This window comes from Mus musculus, chromosome 17 (assembly GCF_000001635.26).
Source record: "Mus musculus strain C57BL/6J chromosome 17, GRCm38.p6 C57BL/6J".
Lineage (NCBI taxonomy): Eukaryota > Metazoa > Chordata > Mammalia > Rodentia > Muridae > Mus > Mus musculus.
Window position 1 is genome coordinate 58,975,559 of NC_000083.6, and position 21,118 is coordinate 58,996,676.

A 21,118-nucleotide genomic window follows, 5' to 3' on the forward strand; every position below is an offset into this window, starting at 1 on the left:
AAGTGACATGCCCTGAAAGAATGTAGAGCATTTTTTTTTTTTTTTATGTAGAGCATTCTTACACAGGCTGTGTCTAACTCCATGTAATGCCAGGCTTAAAGATTCTGGGACAGTGGGCATAGGAGAGCTCAGAATGGCCTGGAGACCACCTTTAAAATATAGCACACGGATTCATTTCACTGCCTTAAACTTTGTGTAGGGTATCTTCACCAATTCGAATGCCCATGGTATCGAGACCATGTTAACAAATAAAGTAGGCTTGATACCCACATTTATCTCTAGCTAGTAGTTGCTAGGGGTGGGGGTGGAGATCACTTACTATATAGTCACCCATTTCCCAAGAGAACACTTACAGTCTCTCTTCATTTACTTTGAAATCACCTTGTTATTGAGGACTGGCTCACATTGTTAAAGCTCTTTCTAAAGTTGAAGGTCAATGCATGAAGTCACCATGTACGACCCAAGGATTGTCGGCAGACATCTTGTATTCATCGTATTTTACTATTTACTAAAATTAAATATTTTACTTTTACTTTATGAAGTTTGGTAACGTGGATGTGAGGCACCTGCTCTTGTATAAAAATACTGTGAACAAGACATGTTGTATATCAAATAATATATGAGGAGATTGTTAATGAAAACAGAAGAGTGATAATAGCGACTAGTACTATGGCAATCAATGAAGCAGATGTTCCAACACATAGTTTAAATATCTTTTGCCCTTATTTAATTATGTATGCTCATGCATGTACACACACACACACACACACGTGTGTGTGTGTGTGTGTGTCTGTGTGTGTGTAAGTGTGCACCATGACATACATGTAGCAGTCAGAAGACAATTTGAGTGAGTCAGTTTGCTCCAGACATTGAACTCAAGTCACACAATTTGGTGACAAACATTCTGAATCATCTTACTGGCTCATCAAAATGGATGTCTTTAAACAATTAAGTTAAAAATTGCTAATAACTTTTTTATAAATTCATTTTAAATGTTACAAAGTTACTTCTGGTCTGGACCACTGCCCGGGACAGACCTTGGGCCCTGAACAGACCTTGGGCACAAACTTCGTAGCCAGTCCCACAACACCCAGAGGAAGCTCCACTCCCAGGTGCTCTAACATGCCCAGGACCACAGGCTCACAAGATTCTAGGGTTTCAGGAGCTTGGTCACACCAGATCTCAGGGTCCCAGAGGGAATTGACTCCTAGGAGCTCTAAAACACCCAGGGTCTCAGGATCCCAGGATCCCAGAATCACAGGATCACTGAGTCAGCTGAACTCTGAAGAGTTCTGACACAACCAAGATCACAGGAAGGTCAGGCTCCAGTCACATAGCGAGGGCAGGAAGCACTAGAGATAATCATATGGTGGGAGGCAAGCATAAGAACAGAAGCAACAGAAACCAAGGTTGCTTGGCATCCTCAGAACCCAATCCTCCCACAATAGCAACTCCTGGATACACCATCACACTGGAAAAGCAAGATTCGGATCTAAATGTTACAAATTTAAACATAATATACATATATTCATGTAGAATATACATTAGTTGCATGGATCCCTAGGCAAGAAAAGGAGGAAAAGTATACTAGAGTACTTGGGAGACTCTGACCACACCCTTTTGCCCCTCTTCAGCCCTGACGGAAGAGCTACACTTGTCAGGTACTAGGATAATTTCTGTAAGCCTGCTGACAATTGGAGAACTGTCATGTGGATGGCACAGAAGATGAGACATGGAGAAAAATCACTCTAAAGGCCATTTACTTTCCAGCGTGGCCACAATAACAGTGTACAGATGGAAAGACTTCCTTCCAGAACTAAAGATTATCATTGATTTTTAAAAGACTGCATGCCAAGGCAGTTCAGTATACAGCCCATACTATTTTATATTTTTATGCTTGTAATAACTTTTAGTTGACTGTGGCAGATAAATTGAGAAAGTTATGTAGCAAGGTGGGAGCTTAATTGACTATGTTGAAATGAGCAAACATTCTATTTAAAAGGTTTTAGCCTACAGTACATCTAAATAATAACTGATGTGGAAATATATTTACAGTAGTCAAACCCTGTAGGGTTTGAATAAGAATGGTCCTGTAGACTCAGTATGTTTGGATGCTTATTCATAAGGAGTGACACTATTAGAAGGTATGGCCTTTTTGGAGTAGGTGTGGTACTGATGGAGGAAAACTGTCACTGGAGGCTGGCTTTGAGGTCTGAAGCACTCAAGCCAGGCCTCGTGGATCACTGTCTCTTCCTGCTGCCTGTGGATCCAGATGTAGAACTCTCCAGTACCGTGACTGCCTGCATGCTACCGTAATGTTAATAGACAAAATCTCTCAACTCTAGGTCAGCACCAAGGAGATGTTTTCCCTTATAACAGTTGTGGAGGTCATGGTATCTCTTCACAGCAACACAACCCTAAGACAAAAATCATTAAACTATTCTATAGCATTTCTTAATACATCTCTTCCTTTTTTATACAGATATTTCTGTGATAATGAACAAAGAACACAGATGTAGTTAATCTGTACATCCCTTCCACCGCAACAATTGAACTGGACTTACATACAGTAGTATTCAAGACTTTCCTTTTTTTGTATGCTTTTCTTTTTCTCCCTCTCATTTTTGAGAGCTGTGGATCCTCCTCAGTTAACTCTACCTTTTGAAAGTACCAAACTTGAAACTATTTTCAGTCATAATTTAGATTTCATCTAATTACAAATGAGCTCATTTATTAACTTGTCAGCACCATGTCTTCCTCTGTAGTATTTTACTTTGACTATATGTTATTGTCCTAAAAATATTTTATCTTCTTATTTAGTTGTTCTTCAACAATTTGTTGGGATAAGCTATACAATATGAAAATTCAAAGATATGTAAAACACACACATATAAGCACACACACAGGTTTTTAGGCATTTAGGATGAAACTTGTAAAATTACCATTATTTAATGGATTTTCTAACCTTTAATTACTATATTTCACATGCATAGTGTTTTTCAGTATGTATATGAACCACATAAATGCCCAGTGTCTGCAGAGGCCAGCAGAGGGTTTCAGTTCTCTAAGAATTAGAGTGATAGACAGTTTTTAGTCACCATGTGGGCGTTGGGAATCAAACCAACATCCTCAACAAGAGGACAATCCATCTTATCAGCCACTGTTTAATTGATTTTTTTGTACTCCATTTTTACACTAATAAAATAATGTAACTTTTGTGATTTTTTAAGTTAAAAGTCATTAAAATTTTAGCCTCATTGAACTAGTAGGAGGATGTTTTACCTCCACTACAGTATCATCTGACATACTATCTTTAAATATTATGAAACTGGAGACACACATTCTCAGTGTTGGCAGTTCTTCCTAGAAGACAAAATCCTTTATCTCTGTTGTAAACCAGTTATATCCCTGTCGATGATGTCTGAAGTCACAGCATGTATTGGGAAGCGGTATTTGGGAGAATGTATTCTCCTAACTACTCAGGTAGTGTTGTCAGGAGGCATCTGCTTTTGCATATAGCCTATGTGATCTGCAAAACCCAGGTAAAGTAGCTTGAATGGATAGGAACATGGCAATTTTATGTGCAGTTCTGAGCAAGTTCTGACTATGGATTAATCAAATAAGATGCTTATTTCTCCAACTTAAATGGAGCTGGCTCATGTGCTAAAGATGTACTTAAATTTTTCTCAACTAATTTTCCTCCTTATCCCTCACATTATGGTATCTAATGATTCCCAATTCTACTTATCCCTCAAACTCTGGGAACATTATGCTTTTCTGCATATTTCTCTTCCTTAGAGCACCTTAGTCGCTGGAAAAAGTGACATCCATTGGCACTTCCAGCTTTCATTTCTATTCTCTCTCCCAATAAGTATGAATAAGTCATTTTACAGCTGATAAAACAAGCAATAATATTCTCTTCTTAGAAAGAAAATGTGGGAATTTGATTGTGTGCAGATTAAAAATACATAATTTAACATCTTTAATTTGTTATCATTGTTTTATATGGATATTGGGTTTTCAAATTTTGAAACTTCTTTAAAAGGACTTATAAACTATTTCTTTATGTTCATGTACAGTGGGAGTAGAAATTGTGGCTGTCCCACTGTATTCAGTGGCGAACACTATGGATGTAGACTCAGGGGATCTGGGTTTACAATCTCTGAGGCTATATTCTTCACCTCTGAGATAAATGAGAATACATTTTTTTTTTCATGAGGGCGTTGTCTCTAAGAAACACAATAGAAAATCCTACAATTCATTCCATTCAGATGACACCGGTTACTCTTTATGTACACATACTTTATATGCACATTTAATGAACTACATCAATTATTATCACTGTACACTGACTACAAATTCATTTCATACAGGGCTGATGAGAAACTGAAACTCAAACTGAACCTGCACCCAGGCTTCTAAGAAGTAGGTGAACTTTCTTTTTATGCGTGGTTGAGACACCCTGGATCGCTCCTTCTCATACCAGAAAATGTTATACCTGATTTGTATTTTAGCTATGAGAGAGCACAACTTTGTTCTAGAAAATTTATTGTACTGTTCAGTGTATACCTAGTATTTTCCATAGTGCTCACACACACATATGCATGAATAAATGCATTTCATGGGCTGTGCCAACATATACCTAATCATGTTTTACAATAGTTTCCTTCCATGTTTCTCAATATATTTTCTATGCATTTGATTTCTTGATAGCTAATAAAGTTCCATTTTTATATCAAAAATATTGAAAATCTCCCCTATAAGATATCTCCCTTCTTTTCTATTTCTATGAGAGGCACCAACATGAGCTCTTGGAAGTGCCCAGAATCATTGGTATATATGAGTATATATATATATGTGGTATATATGAGTCATATGAGCAGAATGAAGGGTTATACAGTAACCTCCTATACAGTAATGAGAGTAAAGTGCCTCTCTATTTGTGTAGCACAGTGTGCTGCAATCACAGGGTCTATTGCACCCTAGTAAAGTAAGGGGTTAAAGGAGTTGCCCCTTAGCATCCCTGACTCCTGTTTCTATACTTTTGTCCCACATGATCCCTTCTTCACGACATTCAATCATTTAGTGTTCTTGGAAAACAGAAAAACCTTTAACAAATGCATCTTTGAGTCCCCAAAGAGCACAATTAAGGCAGAGGAAGGATGTTCTTACAACATTAAGGAATTGGACCCCTTCAAGAAGTTTTAGTATTGTTGTTACTAGAAAACAATTAGAATAAAACCCTCATACCTACTTCAAAGTTTTTAGTTTTTAATTTCATACGGAGATTCCATTGTCATCCTGAAAGTTTCCCACAAAAAATTAATAACGTTTCCTTCCTTCCTATCTCTTTCTTTTTATTGGTTATTTTATTTATTTACAATTCAACTGTTATCCCCTTTCCCATTTTCCTGTCCACAGACCCCCTATCTCACACCTCCCTCTGCTTCTATGAGACTGACCCCACCCTGTGCCCTCCTCACATCCCTAGCATTCCCCTATGCTGGGGTATTAAGTCTTCACAGAACCAAGGGCCCCCCCTCTCATTGATGCCAGATAAGACCATCCTCTGAGATGTATGCAGCTGGAGCCACGGGTCCCTCCATGTATACTCTTTGGTTATTGGTTTAGTCCCTGGGAGCTATGAAGGTCTGGTAGGCTTATATTATTGTTCTTCCTATGGGGTTGCAAACCCTTTCAGCTCCTTTGGTCCCTCCTCTAACTCTTCCAGTGGGTCCTTGTGCTCAGTGTGAAGGTTGGCTGCAAGCATCCACGTCTGTATCCATTAGACTCTGGCAGAGCCTCTCAGGACACATAAATATGAGGTTCCTATCAGAAAGCACTTCTTGGCATCAGCAATAGTGCCTGGGTTTGGTGGCTGCATAAGGGATGGATCCCCAGGTGGGGCAGTCTCTGGATGGCCTTTCCTTCGGTCTCTGCTCCACTCTTTGTTCCTGTATTTCCTTTAGACAGGAGCAATTCTGGGTTAAAACTTTGAGAAAGAGGGTGGTCCCATCCCTCAACCAGGGGCTGTGCCTAACCTCTGGATATGCTCTCTACAGGTTCTCTCTCCCCATTGTTGGGTATTTCAGCTAATATCATCCTCATTGGGTCCTGGGAGCTGGAAAAAAAAAACCTAGGTGTCTCTCAACAGAGGAATGGATACAGAAAATGTGTTACATTTACACAATGGAGCACTTCTTAGCCATTAAAAACAATGACTTTATGAAATTCACAGGTAAATGGTTGGATGGAACTCAAAATAGCATCTTGAGTGAGGTAATACAGTCACAAAAGAACACACATGGTATGTACTCACTGATAAGTGGATATTAGGAAAAAAGCTCAGAATACCCATGATACAATTTACAGACCATATGAAGTTCAAGAAGAAGGAAGTTCAAAGTGTGGAAGCTTCAGTCCTACTTAGAAAGGGGAACAAAATAATCACAGGAGGTAGAGGGTGAGAGGGACTTGGGAAGAAGAGAGGAGGGAGAGAGGACAAAATGATGGGCAGGATCAGGTGTGGGAGGAGACAGGTGAGGGGAGGCAATGTACAGAGGATCAGGAAATTGAACAGAGGTGTGTAGAAATGGGGGATGGGGAAGTGGGGATAGCCAGCATAAATACCCAGATGCCAGGCAAGCAAGAGGCTTTCCTATCTCTTAAAGCAATTATTTTTCCTTCCTTTTCGGCCCCCTGCCACCCTTTTTCCTACCTGTGGGAAGATGACCTTGCCACTCAGTCCATACTAAAATGAAGCTGACTCAGTGTCCCTCTCCTTTCCAACCAACATGACAAATTTCTCTGAATTTGTATCATACTCTATCCAAGTCCTTATTTTGTGGATAATTTAAGCATTTCTTGACGCTGTTTCCCCGGACCATTTTCTTGCAATTATTATCTCCTGCCCCTCAGTCTTCATTTCCCTCTGCACCTTTACTTCTCCATCAACTGTCACATGCCTTTACAACAACACACAGTCAACAACTCGGTGCCACACGCTTCAACTTTCATCATTTTCTCAAGTTTGCTCCGAGCAACCTATTATCCCCTCAGACTCCACTGACAGGACTCTGGTCCAGGTCGCAACTGACATCAGGATGCTACAACTCAGTCACGTCTTGGTTTTTAGTGTATTCACACTCTGAGCACTATTTCACACAGAAAAGAAGCACGCCACACTGTCTTCACATTGCAATGGCCCATTGATCCTTTGTCAGACACATTGTCTGATCACTGCTCGCTCCGTTCTTCAAAAACTCTCTTTCTGAGAAATCTTCTTTTTGGTGTTTTTACCACTGTCCTTCCAAATGTAGAGTTGATAGCTTAGTTAATGAAACTCTCAATTTCATGTAGATAGAAGTTTCAGGATGAAACATGTGATTGTTAAATAGATGCATCCTCCTGAAAATTAAGCTAGAATTTTACTCAAGCTAGTGACCCCTCCCGAGTCTGTGAAGACCTATGGTTTTTCAGATCTTTCTCCTATGATGCTGCCTCATCTCTGTCAGCAGCATCTCGATCCACTCAGTTACAAGCCTCTCCCTATCATCTCATAATCTTCCCTTTAACTTCCTTCCAACTCACCAGCAAAATTGTCTTATTCTGTCTCCAAGTGCACACACAGTATATGTATTATATATAGACATATGTTAAAAATCTGGACTATTGCAGTAGCTTTTTGGTTTTTGTTTTTTTTTTTTTTTTTTTTTTGGTTTTGTTTTGGTTTTGGTTTTGGTTTTGGTTTTGGTTTTGGTTTTGGTTTTGGTTTTGGTTTTGGTTTGGTTTGTTGTTTTTTGAGACAGGGTTTCTCTGTATAGCCCTGGCTGTCCTGGAACTCACTTTGTAGACCAGGCTGACCTCGAAATCAGAAATCCACCTGCCTTTGCCTCCCAAGTTCTGGATTAAAGACATGCTCCACCACTGCCCGGCTGCAGTAGCTTTTTAAATCCTTTTCTTCCAAATTCATATTCTTTTATGATTTACTGAGAAGCCAGACTGAGTTTTTAAAAATGGAAACTAAATCATGTCACTTCTCTGCCTAGCAAAAGGTCTCCCATTTCATATTTTAAAAAGCCTAAACAGTTTGATTTTGCATACACGTACCCAGAATTTAATTCTATTTCAAATAAAGTGCATCACTACTAGGCCTTTGGATATATATTGAGTAATCTATGCTGTTACAAATTTCCCGGGTTTGTACTGCTTAATTGTTCTGTTGCAAGTCAACAATAAGGATGCACGGATTGTTGTTGAGTAAGCTGAGTCCCACCATATCTGGTGTCTTTGTGCTGTACCTTCTAGGCTGCTTTCTCGATGTGGCTTAGACTCATTGCTGTTATTCACAAAGCCATAAGGCAAGGTATAAACAGAAAGCGCTAGCACTGTGTATCTACTGTGGGACCGAGCCATGATACCAGCATGCTCAGAAAACAGAAAGGATTGTTACATTTTCTCACTGGTGTAAGAGTTCTGGCAAATTGCTTAACATTCTTCTATTTTATTGCCGAGCTGAAACATTTTATTTCCTTGAAACCCTGAAACATAATACTATATTACCAAGAAAGGTGGAAAAGTTCACAAAGGGTAGACAATTCTCACTATTAAAATTCTAGAAGACTAAATTATAGAATAAATTCATATATTAAATGCTCAAATTCCATGGCAGGATGTCATCTAATTCCCCTTATGAAGCCCATTGGCTTCTGTTTCTATGAATTCAGTAAGAAATCATTTTTTTTGTTTATATTATTTTCTAGATCTTAACACAAAGTTTGTAACGGAAAGACTGTGAGTGTGTGTGTGTTTGTGTGAGTGTGCATGTGCAAGTGCACACACAGACATGAGGAGAGGCCAGAGGCAGATACTATTCATTTTCTTCAGTTGTTATCTATACTGGCTTGTTTTATGTTGACTCAACATAATCTTCAGTAATTTTGGAAGAGGGCATCTCAGCCAAAACATATTCCCATCAGAGTCTGTGGTGCATATTTTTGACTGATGTTTAGTTCTCTGTGGGTGGTGCCACCCCTGGGCTGGAGGTCCTGGGTTGTCTAAGGAAGCCGAATGAGCCACCCATGGAGAACAATATAGTGAGCAGCACTCTTCCATGGCTTCTGCTTCAGTTCTTAACTCCAGGTTCCCGCCCTGAGATCCTTGGATGACAAACCACAATCTTAAGAGAAAACAAACCCCTTATTCCCAAATTGCTTCTGGTCACAGTGTTTTATCATGGCAATAGAAACCCAAACTAAGAGACTCTCCATCTTAATATCTTGGTGAACCCAGCGCTCATCAATCTGACTTGGCTGCAAGTATCTTGAAGAACCCAGAGCTCATCTATCTGGAAGGCCAAAGAGCTCCAGGAATTCTAGTTCCCATTTCCCCTGTGCTAGACGAAAAGACACACAGTTTGTCACTCCTGGGGCTTCCATGGGAATCCAAGCTAAATTTCTCATAGGATTGTAAAAAGCACTTTCCTGACTGAGCTGTTTCTCCAAGACCCTGCACATTTGTTAAACAATCTTTATCAATGAAACAAATTCTGAAAAGTCTAAGTTTAAAAAGGCTAATATTCACATTCACTTTTGCAAATATGCTCCAAGTATAAAATCCCGACTTTAAACATAGTGCATGACTTGGGGTGGCATGGGAGTTAAAACTATACTCTTTTTTTTTCTGTAATTTATAAAAATACATAAGAAAGGGAAAAGAATTTGTAGGAATAAAACTATAACAGTAATACCCACAAGTCATTTCACACCTGCATTCAATGAGCAAACTGTGGTGAGGATTAAAGCTTCCCAATGTGGGATGTGTGGTGGGTAATTCTTGCTGAATAGTCTGCTAGTGTCTTGGAATTAAGCATCCTTAATGAATATCATTTGAGGAAATGTCAGTGCACTTTGAAACTTGTTGTTTACACCATTGCTTCCTTGACCTTGTCAAAGTGGGACTATTTATATTTTTACTTATGCACATTTACATGCATAAAAATCTTTGAACATGTTTAGTTGAAATTGAAGCAACCAAATTTCATAACTAGGACAACTGATTTTCCTTTCTTTACATTTTTTACCATTAAGTTTTTTGATTTTCCTTTCTCCAAACATCTTACAGTTAAGTTCTGGAGGCACCCAAAGGTAGTGATGTCAACCCACTAATGAGAGCTCTGGTGTTCCCTGGTACATGAATCACGTAAGGCGCTGAGTTCTGAGAACTAGGTACGAAAGAGTCCTAACATGAACACAAATGTCACCATCCCCTTTGACCCATAGTAGACCAAATGTAACTACATGGATGAAGTTAATTCTTGACAAGTAGAAAAGTCGACCCCATTTATACTAAATTGCTACATCCACTCCAGGAGTGACAAGCACAACAGGTCCTGAAAACCTGGGTGCTGTCCCGAGGCGAAAAGTTCACGGAAACGTAGTATAGTCTCCTGGAATCGTGGCTTCCTGTATAAAGAATGCTCCATTGTCCTTGCTTTAGTTGGTAAACGGATCTGTGTGCTTTCCCTTAATATTGCTTTATTACAAGTGCTCCTAAGGATTGATATTTTGACATATAGCTAAGTTAGATTCTAGGCAGTCCTAGATCTGACCATGGGCGTGGATCGCTAAATCACTGCCCTACACAGGAATTTACCATTATCTAGGAAGAAGGAAGTTTGTTACCTAAAGAGGAACCAGAGTAGATACTTAGAACTATAGGTAGCTGAGTTACACCCATACACATGAATTTACAATGGCCTAGGGGGAAGGTGGACTATACAATAGACTAGAGTAGGAACTTACTCTAGTAAGCTTCTAAGATTAAGTGGACCTTAGGTGGAACTGTTTTTGATCCCAGTTGTTAACATTGAATTTTATCCCAGCTGGTTCCTTCCAGTTCTTCCGTGTTTGCATTCCTGTTTTGTGTAAGAATCCAGTAACTTCTTTGTACCTTGCGGGTGTGTCACCCAACTTCCCTATTTTCTTCTGTATAAAAAGTTTGATACTCGATTTGACAAATTACATTCAGATCCACACTCCCTTGGGTCGAGTCTGTCTGTCAATTCCCATCGACTCTATGCCCACCTGTCCGAACCCCTGATTCCCACGGGTTGAGGGGGCCCGATTAGGCCAGGTCCATGGCACTAAATCATAGTGTTCCCTAGAGTCTAAAGGGATGAATTGCAGATAGGAAAGGATACTGGCTAGTATAATTTGTTATTGTTTATTATTATTGGTGTATTAATGTACTGGGAGTCAGAATTATACTAGCAAACCGAGGAAAATGAATTCCACATGTAGTAAAGATTGATACATTAGGTGACACCAGGGAGGAAAGGTTGAAAGAAAATAAGAATCCTTTATAGTTTATTCTAAGTGCCCATCATGTGTTTGAGGATATCCTCTACTCCACCATTTCTTATCAGAGGAAATAAGAAGGTTGCAAAGTATCCAAGGAAATGATGCACAGAGGAGCTACACTTTCCTTTTCACCATGCCGGTCCCTAAAAGCCAAGGATGCTTTTACTTGATGGGTTTTAAGATTCTCACTGCTTTGCTCTGTTAAATACAGGGCATTTTCTCTCACATCATGGGGTACTTTAGTCTTCTACTTTTTTAGAGGATGACTTCAGTGAAGGAAGTCTAATTAGAAAAGAGAAAACCCAGTATGCTTGTAAGAGGCAATCTTTAACTTTAGTACATTGAGCTAGGGGCTGGGCTGTAAGATAGACTTGATATAAAAATGTAAATATGATGCAAATTTCAAGGGCTTTACAGCATAGCATAGGGATTCTCCAATTTGAATTCATTTGAGATGAGAAACATAATAAATATGTAGATTTAGAGCTCCATCTTCAAGACTTAAGATCCAAACATAAGCATTTTTAATACATACCCATTCTTTTCTTCTGCATGAACCAAGTGCTTTTGACTCAGAAACTTCCATTCAAAAAGAGGCAGAATTGGACAGCGTGAATGAAAATTCATCCAGAGGATCTTGGTAACTTTAATGCGTCAGGGTCTGGAAGTCCAGAGGAAAATTGCTATGAGTTCAGCTTGCCTTTGGTCTACACTATTTCCTTCACCTGCCTATCCTTGCACACTAAATCTTATGTATTTTTCAATGTTGTCTTGGTGTAAGAGCAGATTCTATTTCTTTCTGTATCAACAAGTTCCTAGGAAGAAGGCTCAGTAACAGACAATTAAATTTTCCCCCCCTCAGCTCTGTGAATGTTCACAGGCTGTACCCAAACTGTGTTCTAATCTCAGGTGTTAGCTCCCCAATATCCTTTCATCTCCTGCTAACCATGACTTGTGACAGAAAAATCTCGCAAGTCAGATTAGCAGGCCAGGAGTGTTGAAGTAAGAAGACAAATCATGTTGACTTTTTGATTGCTTGCCTTTCCTGTGACATTGTGTTGACATTCAGCTTCACAGAGTCAAAGGGTTCCCGTGCTCTGAACCTAAGTGTGCGTATGAGCTGAAATTGCTGGGGAGTACATCAGGGGATTACAGTGCAATGAAAGTGTTTGGATTGCTCAGTGCAGGACCCCTGAAGTATCTTTCTTGCTTTTTTTCCTGAGACTCACGGTATACTGATTTATAACCACACTGATCAATTGTGGACGGTAATAAAACTCTCACATGCTACTAATAAATACCAATCTTTATCCCCTAAACAAAGCACTGCTTTGCTCATTGGGGGCTAAGACATGCCTTTGACTAAATTCTACACCTTCAAGTCTTTCAGATGAAAATGGTCAATGTGTTATTTAAAATGTTTTAATCTCAATCTTATTGCATGGTATATATTGAGCCAAATACTTTCAGCATTATTTAGAGTACTGTGAGCAATATCAACCTCATCGCTTTTTCCTAATTTTCATGTTAGGTACCTTGAAATTTTGTTACACTAGAATAATTTGGTGACAGTATTTATGTCAGTGATATAAGAGTGCTCCAAAGGGGCTTGGACTAAGATTTCATAGAAACATTTCTGAAAAGTTCAGAATTTGCAACTTAAGCTATTTTCCATGTTCACTTTATTCGTTAAGTAACTTTCTGTAGATCATAAAAACTAATGAATTTGTTTGCAAGCAAGAAGGTGTTAAAAGTGCCATATGCTTGTCATTTTTGGCATATCTTTTATTGTTTGAAGACTGGACCAGCAGAATGGCTCAGTGTGTAAAGGGTGGGCCTCTATAGAGCCTCATGATCTGAGTTTGGGTCCCTGAGAGCTCACATGGCAGAATTAGAGAACAAATTCCTAAACACACACACATACACACACACACACAGTCACAAAGACACACACAGACACACACTGAAACACATACATACATATACACACACACAGAGAGACAAATACACTCAAAGACACAAACAAACAAACACCCATACACATTTTGCAAATTGCCGTCTTGTCATTGGTGAAGGGAAAATGGAAAGTTGTTTAGAATTAATTAGTAATCAGCTTAACTTGATTACTTTCGGACTATGGTTATGTTAGACAGATAATCAGTGCTAACATACCATCGTAGATTCACTGAGGTCTGCTAGGTCTTGTAAGAATAGCACTTTTAGGAGCACAATTGCATTTCCCAAGTGAGATCACATCCAGACCTTTTATCCTGCACTTTGTAAGAAGCAGACCATGTAAGAAGCACATTCTAGGAAGGAGTTTAACGGCAAACTCCAGCAAAGTCACATTCCTTTAGTACCATTAAAAAAATGCGAACTTGATCATTATACAGTTTTCCACCAGAAGAGAAAGAAGCCAAGACTATTTTATGAACACTCTAATTGTAAGTTAATTCACACGGTTACTAAAAACTTCTTTGAATGGTTAAATGGCTTTATATTAAATTTAATATAAGTGTGAACTGCTAGCAAGAGAGACAAACAAGGGCAGGTGGCAGAGATTTTCTTTTTAGCTTTATTTCCAAATGAAGGATTTAGTCTACTTATTTGGTGTTATAAATTTATACTAAGAGGAATGAGTTAAAATTCTCAGAGAGGAAAAAAAATGAAAAAGTATCTAATAGTTAAATTCATAATGAGGAAAAATTAAAATCTTTCTGAATTATTTTTTTTCTTTCTAAATTCTAAATGATGAAAGAAACTTTGTCATAAAAGTCTTGTGGCATATAAGAAACCTATAGCTAAGCATCTCAGAGAGTCTTGTAGAAGAGTTGGGAATAGAATTAAGTGAGCCAGAGGGGTCAAGGACACCACAAGAATAACAATGGTAATAACAATGATTTATTTATTTATTTATTTATTTATTTATTTATTTATTTATTTTATTTTACATCCCTATTGCAGTCCCCCTCCCATCTTTCCTCCCAGTTTACCCCTCTCCTATTTCTCAGAGAAAGGGAAGCCCCTCGTGGGTACTACCCTGCCATGGGACATCTAGTCCCAGCAGGATTAAGCATCTCCTCTCCCACTGAGGGCCAACTAAATAATCTAGGTAGGGGAAGGGGATCCAACGATAGGCAACAGAATCAGAGACAGACCTTCCTCCTCCTGAGCTGCTCCAATTGTTGGGGAACTGACAAGCCTCACATCTTCTACAAATGTGAGAGGGGTCCAGCCCTTGCATGCTCTTTGGTTGGTGGTTTCTCTGTGAACCACCATAGGCCCAGGTTAGTAGACTCTGGAGGTCTTCTTGTGGTGTCCTTGACCCCTCTGGCCCCCTTAATTCTATTCCCAACTCTTCTACAAGACTCTCTGAGATGCTTGGCTATAGGTTTCTGTATCTGTTTCCATCAGCTGCTAGATGAAGCCTCTTGGTGATGCACGCCTAAAGTCCCAGCTACTCCAGAGGCTGAGGCAGGAGGAAAGCTTGAGACTAGGAGTTCTGGCTGTAGTGTGTAATGCTGATCAGATGTCCTCACTAACTTTAGCATCAATATGGGGACCTCTTGGGAATGGGGAAACACTAGGTTGCCTAAGGGAGGTGTGAACCAGTCCAGGTTGGAAACATTGGTTTATTTTAGGAAGATCTAATTAGAGATAATTTATCCCAAACACAGTGGTCAGAGTATTTTGCTGTGACCCCAAACACCATGTCAGAATAAAGTTGGTATAAATCAATTAGCAATTGAAATTGTTATTAAAAATGCAATGTCCTTAAGTTATATTGTTTTCTTGAGCGCAGGTTAATGTTTTAGATAATTAATACAAGGCACAAATGACCATCCAAGTAATATTAACTATAAAATGAAGAAACATCCTATCAACATAGAGGAAGTCATTTTTATGTTTAATTTTGCAATAGAAACCAGGCAGTGTAAGAATTCAAAACAAGGTCTACAGCTTAGAAATGAAACTGACCCTTCCTACATTCAGAGTGAATTTCAATTATGCTGAGAAGCCTGGCTTGTCAACTGCATTTTACTTGCTTTCCAAATGCACATTTTGTTTGGAATAACCAAATTAGGATATGGATAATGCCCCTTCAAACGAAGAATATGTGATGTCTTTCTTAGCATAAATAACAACAGCTTAAATACATTGTATAGGCTACTTTTCTGGATGTCTTCATCTTATTTGTTAACAGAGTTAAGTTACAAACAACTGTTGGATAGCTTCATACATAACATCCAAGCCATTTTTCTTGGCTATTTTCTTTTGTCACACAAGCATTTCAGACCAGCAAATATTAAAATAGACACCATTCCAATTCTGAAATATACACATACATACAATCATACATACATATAATCAGCTTACCTGGGTAAAGCCTTCGCGAATTGCTCAGCTCTGAAAGAAACATTGATAAAATGCAAATGCGTAGTTTGAAAGGCAAGAAGATAAAGTAGGATTTGGGTGACTCGTCTTGTTCTATTTTGGTTTTATCTGGGTTTTCTAGGTCCCAAATCTGATTAGCATATTTAATCTTATGCAATGTCAGGAATGGTTTACTGTCCCTTAATCAGTCTATTATTAGCCGTCTTAATTGGTCCTAATAACTTATTTTTAAACACACCATTAGTATATAATGATGCATTGTGGGATTTTTATGGTTTAGAATTTTGATGGGGGGAGGTGTATGAGAAACATTGGCGTGGTATTCACAGGGTAAAAAAGAAGAAACCTGTGCCAAAATGAAAATGTTAATGATGTAATTCACTGCTCATATGAGTTGGGCTAGTTAATAAGAGATGGACATAACTTCACGTTGCTGTTCTGGGTGAAAGCAGCCTATTGAGTTAGACCTGAGGGAGATTTTGCTTTGGAAGGCTAGACCTCAAGTCCCATTTTCATATTTGGTGATAGAGAATATTTGAAATGTTGACAGGAGTGGCATTGTTTAGAATTTTTAAACGAGGGTGGGGGGCATCCACGTGGAGATGGGGGTGGGGTGGGAAGGAGGTGTGGGATGTGGAGCAATCAGAGGGTGGAAGGGGGTTGGGAAATGGAATATGGAGTGTAAAAAATAAATTAACTAAAAACGAATTTTTAAATAAATAAAACTATTTCTACTTGTACTCTAATGTTAGAGAAGGGAAGGAGGAAGGAGGAAGAGAATTAGAAGAGGAGATGGATTATTCAGAGGCAGCTTAAATAACTTTCAAACACTAATGCTTCAGCAACCCTCAAATTGCCTGTCATACTAGAAATTAAAATGAATCCGTAAGAATCTCAGAATCCTAGACTGGCTACAAAATGAAGGGCCCAACTATTGGCAGTTAATACAGTGGGCAGCTTCCTCCTGGTCCAAAGCAAAGGAAAACTGAACAGTGAGTCCAGGTAACAAGTGAGACTAACCACCTCCTGTCAAATACCCATCCCAGAGTTTGGGGCTGCACACCACAGCCTTTAATTGGAGGCAATGCTAAAGCTAACGGTAATAGGATATGGGTAATTAATACTTTATTGGTTGGGAGTAGAATGTTTTTCTTGTGCATGTGTCTGAGATGCCTCTTGCCCCAGGCAGTACAGTGGTCATTCCTACACCTGTAGTAGCCTGTACTAAACTCTGGGGCTCATTATCATGCGCTTCCTCTACTGTCCTCATCTGACCTTCCATGGAGAATGTCCCGACTTAGACTTTATTAAAAGCTACCTTGACCTGTCTTCTGTACTTGTGTTTATTCCTTGAAAAGATGTCATTGAGGGCAGGTGTTCTTAACCTTAGATTGCGTCACCCGAACACCAAGGTGATGATGCCCCAGTTCTCCAGGAAGAGTAGCATATGATATTGATCATAATTACTAAAGTTATCTTTTTAAAAAAGCAAAAATCTGAAAAAAAAAACTGAGATCTAGGATTTTTTTAAACTCAAAGCATGTTAAGAAGCCTCCGATACCCAAAGGCAGGGATTATAGCCTGCATCATCATCATCTTTAAGGAATGTTACTAATACATAAAAATTAGCAGTTTTATATCATTATTTAAAGATTTTCAATTATGACTCATGAGTTTCAAAGTAAATAGTGAGTTAAAACGAGGGAGCTGAACTATACTAAAGAACAGTGTTCTTTCTTTTTCCCAAAGAGGCTTCTTTTAGAAGTCTTTAAAAAAAAGATTTATTTTATTTTATTTTTACTGTGAACACGTGGATATGGATGTGGGATGAATATGTGGGTACAGGTGCTGTGATCCCTTGGAGCTGAAGTTACAGGCTGGTCAAGTCCCTGACATGCGGTGCTGGCAAATGAGTTTGGGTCCTCTAAAAGATACATACTCTCAACCACTGGGCCTCTCTTCAGTCCCTTGAAGTTTTCAGGAAGAACAAAGGATGAGATTAATTCCCTAGAAGATCTCTTTGTTTGTATGATAAAGAATGGATTTAGAATAAAACTGAATGTAGGGGAAGGTGATGTAGAAACCAGATGAATTGAGGGAAATGATGGTAGCCATGAATGAAGAGCAACAGGGAGGACAATGAAATGGGAGAAAGAGAAGAGGAAGGAGGAGAGGGAGGACAGAAATGAAGAATGGGGGAGGAGGAGGCAGAGGAAAGTGTAGTTGTGGAAGAAAGGTACTTATTGATGTTCAAGTACTAAGGAGAAAAGGGGGCAGAGCTCCAAGATATTTATGTAAAGAAGTTACAATCCATGATGCCCAACTTCCATGTTGGACAAGACTGGCTGGGCAGTGGTGGCACATGCCTTTAATCCTAGCAATTGGGAGGCTGAGGCAGGCAGATTTCTGAGTTCGAGGCCAGCCTGATCTACAGAGTGAGTTCCAGGACAGCCAGTGCTACCCAGAGAAACCCTGTCTGGGGGTGGGGTGGGGGGAAAGACTGCTGACAAGGGATAGGGAAACAGAAATTTTCTGGGGAAGAAAAGGTGACATAAAGACAAAGCATTCAGGAGGCTCAGTGACACCTGAGGAGGTGTGTTTGATGTTGAAGACCAGTTACATAAAATAAAACAGATTTCCTTTTGATGACAATGTAGAACTCTCAGCTCCTTGTGCACCATGCCTGCCTGGACGCTGCCATACTCCCACCTTGATGATAATGGATTGAACCTCTGAATCTGTAAGCCAGCCCCAATTAACTGTTGTTATTCTTGGTGATGGTGTCTGTTCACAGCAGCAAAACCCCTACTAAGAAGTTTGTACCAGGGACTGGGGTATTGCCATAATAGGCCTGACCATGATTTTATTTGGAGGAATGTGGATTTGGGACTTTGGAAAGCAGTGGAATGCTTTAAGTGTGGCTTAATGGGCTGTCCTAATAGATATAGAAGACTTTGTTACTGAGGGTGATTTGAACTGTAGAATCCTAGCTATACAGGTTTCAAAGGAAAAGAGTATTAGTATGTGGCTGAAAGTCTGTTCTTGAGATAATTTGGTAAAGAATGTGGCTGCTTTTTGCCCTTGTCTGAAAAGCCTGTCTAAGGCTAAGGTGAATAGAGTCCAATTAATTACACTGACAAAGGAGGTCTCAAAAGAACCCAGTTTAGACTCTGTGGTGTGGTTTAGTCTTGTGAAAAACATTTTGATTAAGTGTAGCAAACTTAAAAAGAAAAAATTCAAAATATACGGTTCAAGTAATAAAGGGGCACTGGGAAGTAGAATGGAGCTGAATCTTATGTTTTATGAGATAGACAAATTAAGGGAGTGGTGACCTGCCACAGATCAAGTTCCAAGTCCAGGTATGGCTGTACACAAATTTAACTCCAGCATTCAAGAGACAGGGCCATCCAGACTTCTGAATTCAAGGTCAATCTACAGAACAAGTTTCAGCTCAGCCAAGCTTAGACGGTGAAGGAATTGAGAAACAAAAAACTGGTGACAATGTAATAGAACAAGGGAGACATGTCCAGCTCCAGGAAGTGGTAGAACCCAGCAGCTTCAACCATGTGGCTCAAGAATAGAAGGAGACTATTGGGACTGACACTGGTTAGCTGGAGCTAACAAATTAGAGGTGATTAAGAGAGACCAGCATCACTAAGGTGAACACTTCTGGGAAGTGTTTTCTGAGAACACAAAGAAGCTGTGTTCCACGGATAGCCAAGGTTGGTACCTCCTGCTTCATCTAGACTTCATAATGTGTAAGAATGACCCAGATTCTCTGGATGTCCAGGGTCCATCATCTTTAGCTGATATCCAGTGCCAGCCATGCATTACCTGACTCTTACTGGAAATTCATATCAACATCATAGTGTAAGATTCAAAAGGCTCCAGTGGCCCTCTGCTTTTTACAGTTCTGTGTTTATTTTTCGCGTTGCTGCAACACAATACCTGACAGAGTCGACATTAGGCAAGTTGTATTTTATTTTGTGCCAGAGCAGCACGGTAGGGGAAGGTGTGGCAGCAGAGGTGTGAGACTGTGGGTCACATTCACAGCCGGGCAGAGAGAAGGCCAGTGGTACTTCACTGCATCCTCCTCCTCTGTCTGGAATTTCAGCCCATAGAATGGTGCCACCCTTACGGGTCTTTGTTGAGGACTTGTTCAGAAGTTTGTTTTGTAGGTGATTCTAGATCCTGTCAACCTTACAGTAACACGCATAACAGATTACTTAAGGGTAAAACTATTGGTACACTGACTAAATAATATCCTGTATAAGTCTTACTATGAGAATAAGGCGATCAGAGAGCTCTGTCCTTAGTAGCTAGTATAATAGGGTGTGAAATGCTATCCACAGGCTCAGGTGTCTATAGACTTGTTCCCCAGATGATGGTATTATTTGGGAACTACATGGCTCATTAAGTGAGAGAGCCTTGCTGGAGGAAGTATGGCGCTGAGGAAAGGCCAGGAAGTTTTCTGGCTGGATCCCTTCCCTTGCTTCCTGACTTTAGATCAAATGAGGCTACTAGCCTCCCATGTCTGGTTCCTAAGTGGCTAAGAACTTAAGAGATCAGTATGGCAAACTGAATAATACGTACAAAACAAATTCAGGGTCTCACTGGAAGTAATTATTACATACCATGAGAGCCATGGTAACTTCAAGGTATCCAGATGTATTTTCTCATCATCAGAGAGCAATTTCCTACTGCCTTCACATTTATGGTTACCTTTCCAGCAGAGCCCTTATCCATGAAGCAGAGACAGTGGTCAGGACCAATCAAACGCCTGAGGTCTCAATTTGAACATGTCTTTGTGGCATCTTTAAAAATGATGTTCATAATATTAAAACAAAAAACAAAAACAAAAGCAAACAAACAAACAAAAATCATCCCACCAAAAACTGGCACCAACCAGAATTCCAGAATCTTTGAACCCATTCTACAAACAGAGGAAACCTAAGATACACACTAGCTTCAGTAAAGCTGCTGTGTAAATGGCATTTAAAATCACTGTTATCACCACTGACAGAGATGACGTCAGCTCTTTGCCACCTGAGTAAATAAACATTTATAAGGTGCTGTAAGTCTGAAGAATGTCACACTGCTCCAATAGACTTCATTTTCAGGCAAGAGTGAAATAGGCAACCACAAGAACCCCGTCACCACATTTGATGAGTTGTCCATTCTCTTCTCTAATACAGGTAAGAGTGCTATTTTCAATTTCTACTCTTGGGTGGAAAGTCATCCTGAAATTGAAGCCACTTCACCGTCTAAGTGGCTAGGAGAAAGTTAATCTATCAGGACTGAGGGAGTAAGTTGGACAAGTATTGTTCCCTTGAGCAAACAGGGAAAGCCAGGACACTTTTTCA

At 39.5% G+C, this 21,118-nt stretch overlaps 1 protein-coding gene and 1 long non-coding RNA gene across 3 annotated transcripts in view; one reads left to right on the forward strand and one right to left on the reverse strand.

The window, feature by feature from the left end:
• Pdzph1 (PDZ and pleckstrin homology domains 1) overlaps positions 1 to 15,817 on the reverse strand; it is a 112,568-nt gene extending 96,751 nt beyond the window's left edge. Inside the window, exons 1-2 of the mRNA NM_027001.1 lie at positions 15,738 to 15,817; positions 11,896 to 12,021 (exon numbers count right to left, since the gene is read on the reverse strand). Coding sequence (NP_081277.1) covers positions 11,896 to 11,914 — 19 coding nt within the window. The 5' untranslated portion in view covers positions 11,915 to 12,021; positions 15,738 to 15,817. The remainder of the gene's footprint in view (positions 1 to 11,895; positions 12,022 to 15,737) is intronic.
• A 4,875-nt stretch (positions 15,818 to 20,692) lies between these two features.
• Nudt12os (nudix (nucleoside diphosphate linked moiety X)-type motif 12, opposite strand) overlaps positions 20,693 to 21,118 on the forward strand; it is a 28,731-nt gene continuing 28,305 nt past the window's right edge. For both annotated transcript variants that reach the window (NR_145521.1, NR_145522.1), the window contains exon 1: positions 20,693 to 20,950. This is a non-coding gene — a long non-coding RNA (nudix (nucleoside diphosphate linked moiety X)-type motif 12, opposite strand). The remainder of the gene's footprint in view (positions 20,951 to 21,118) is intronic.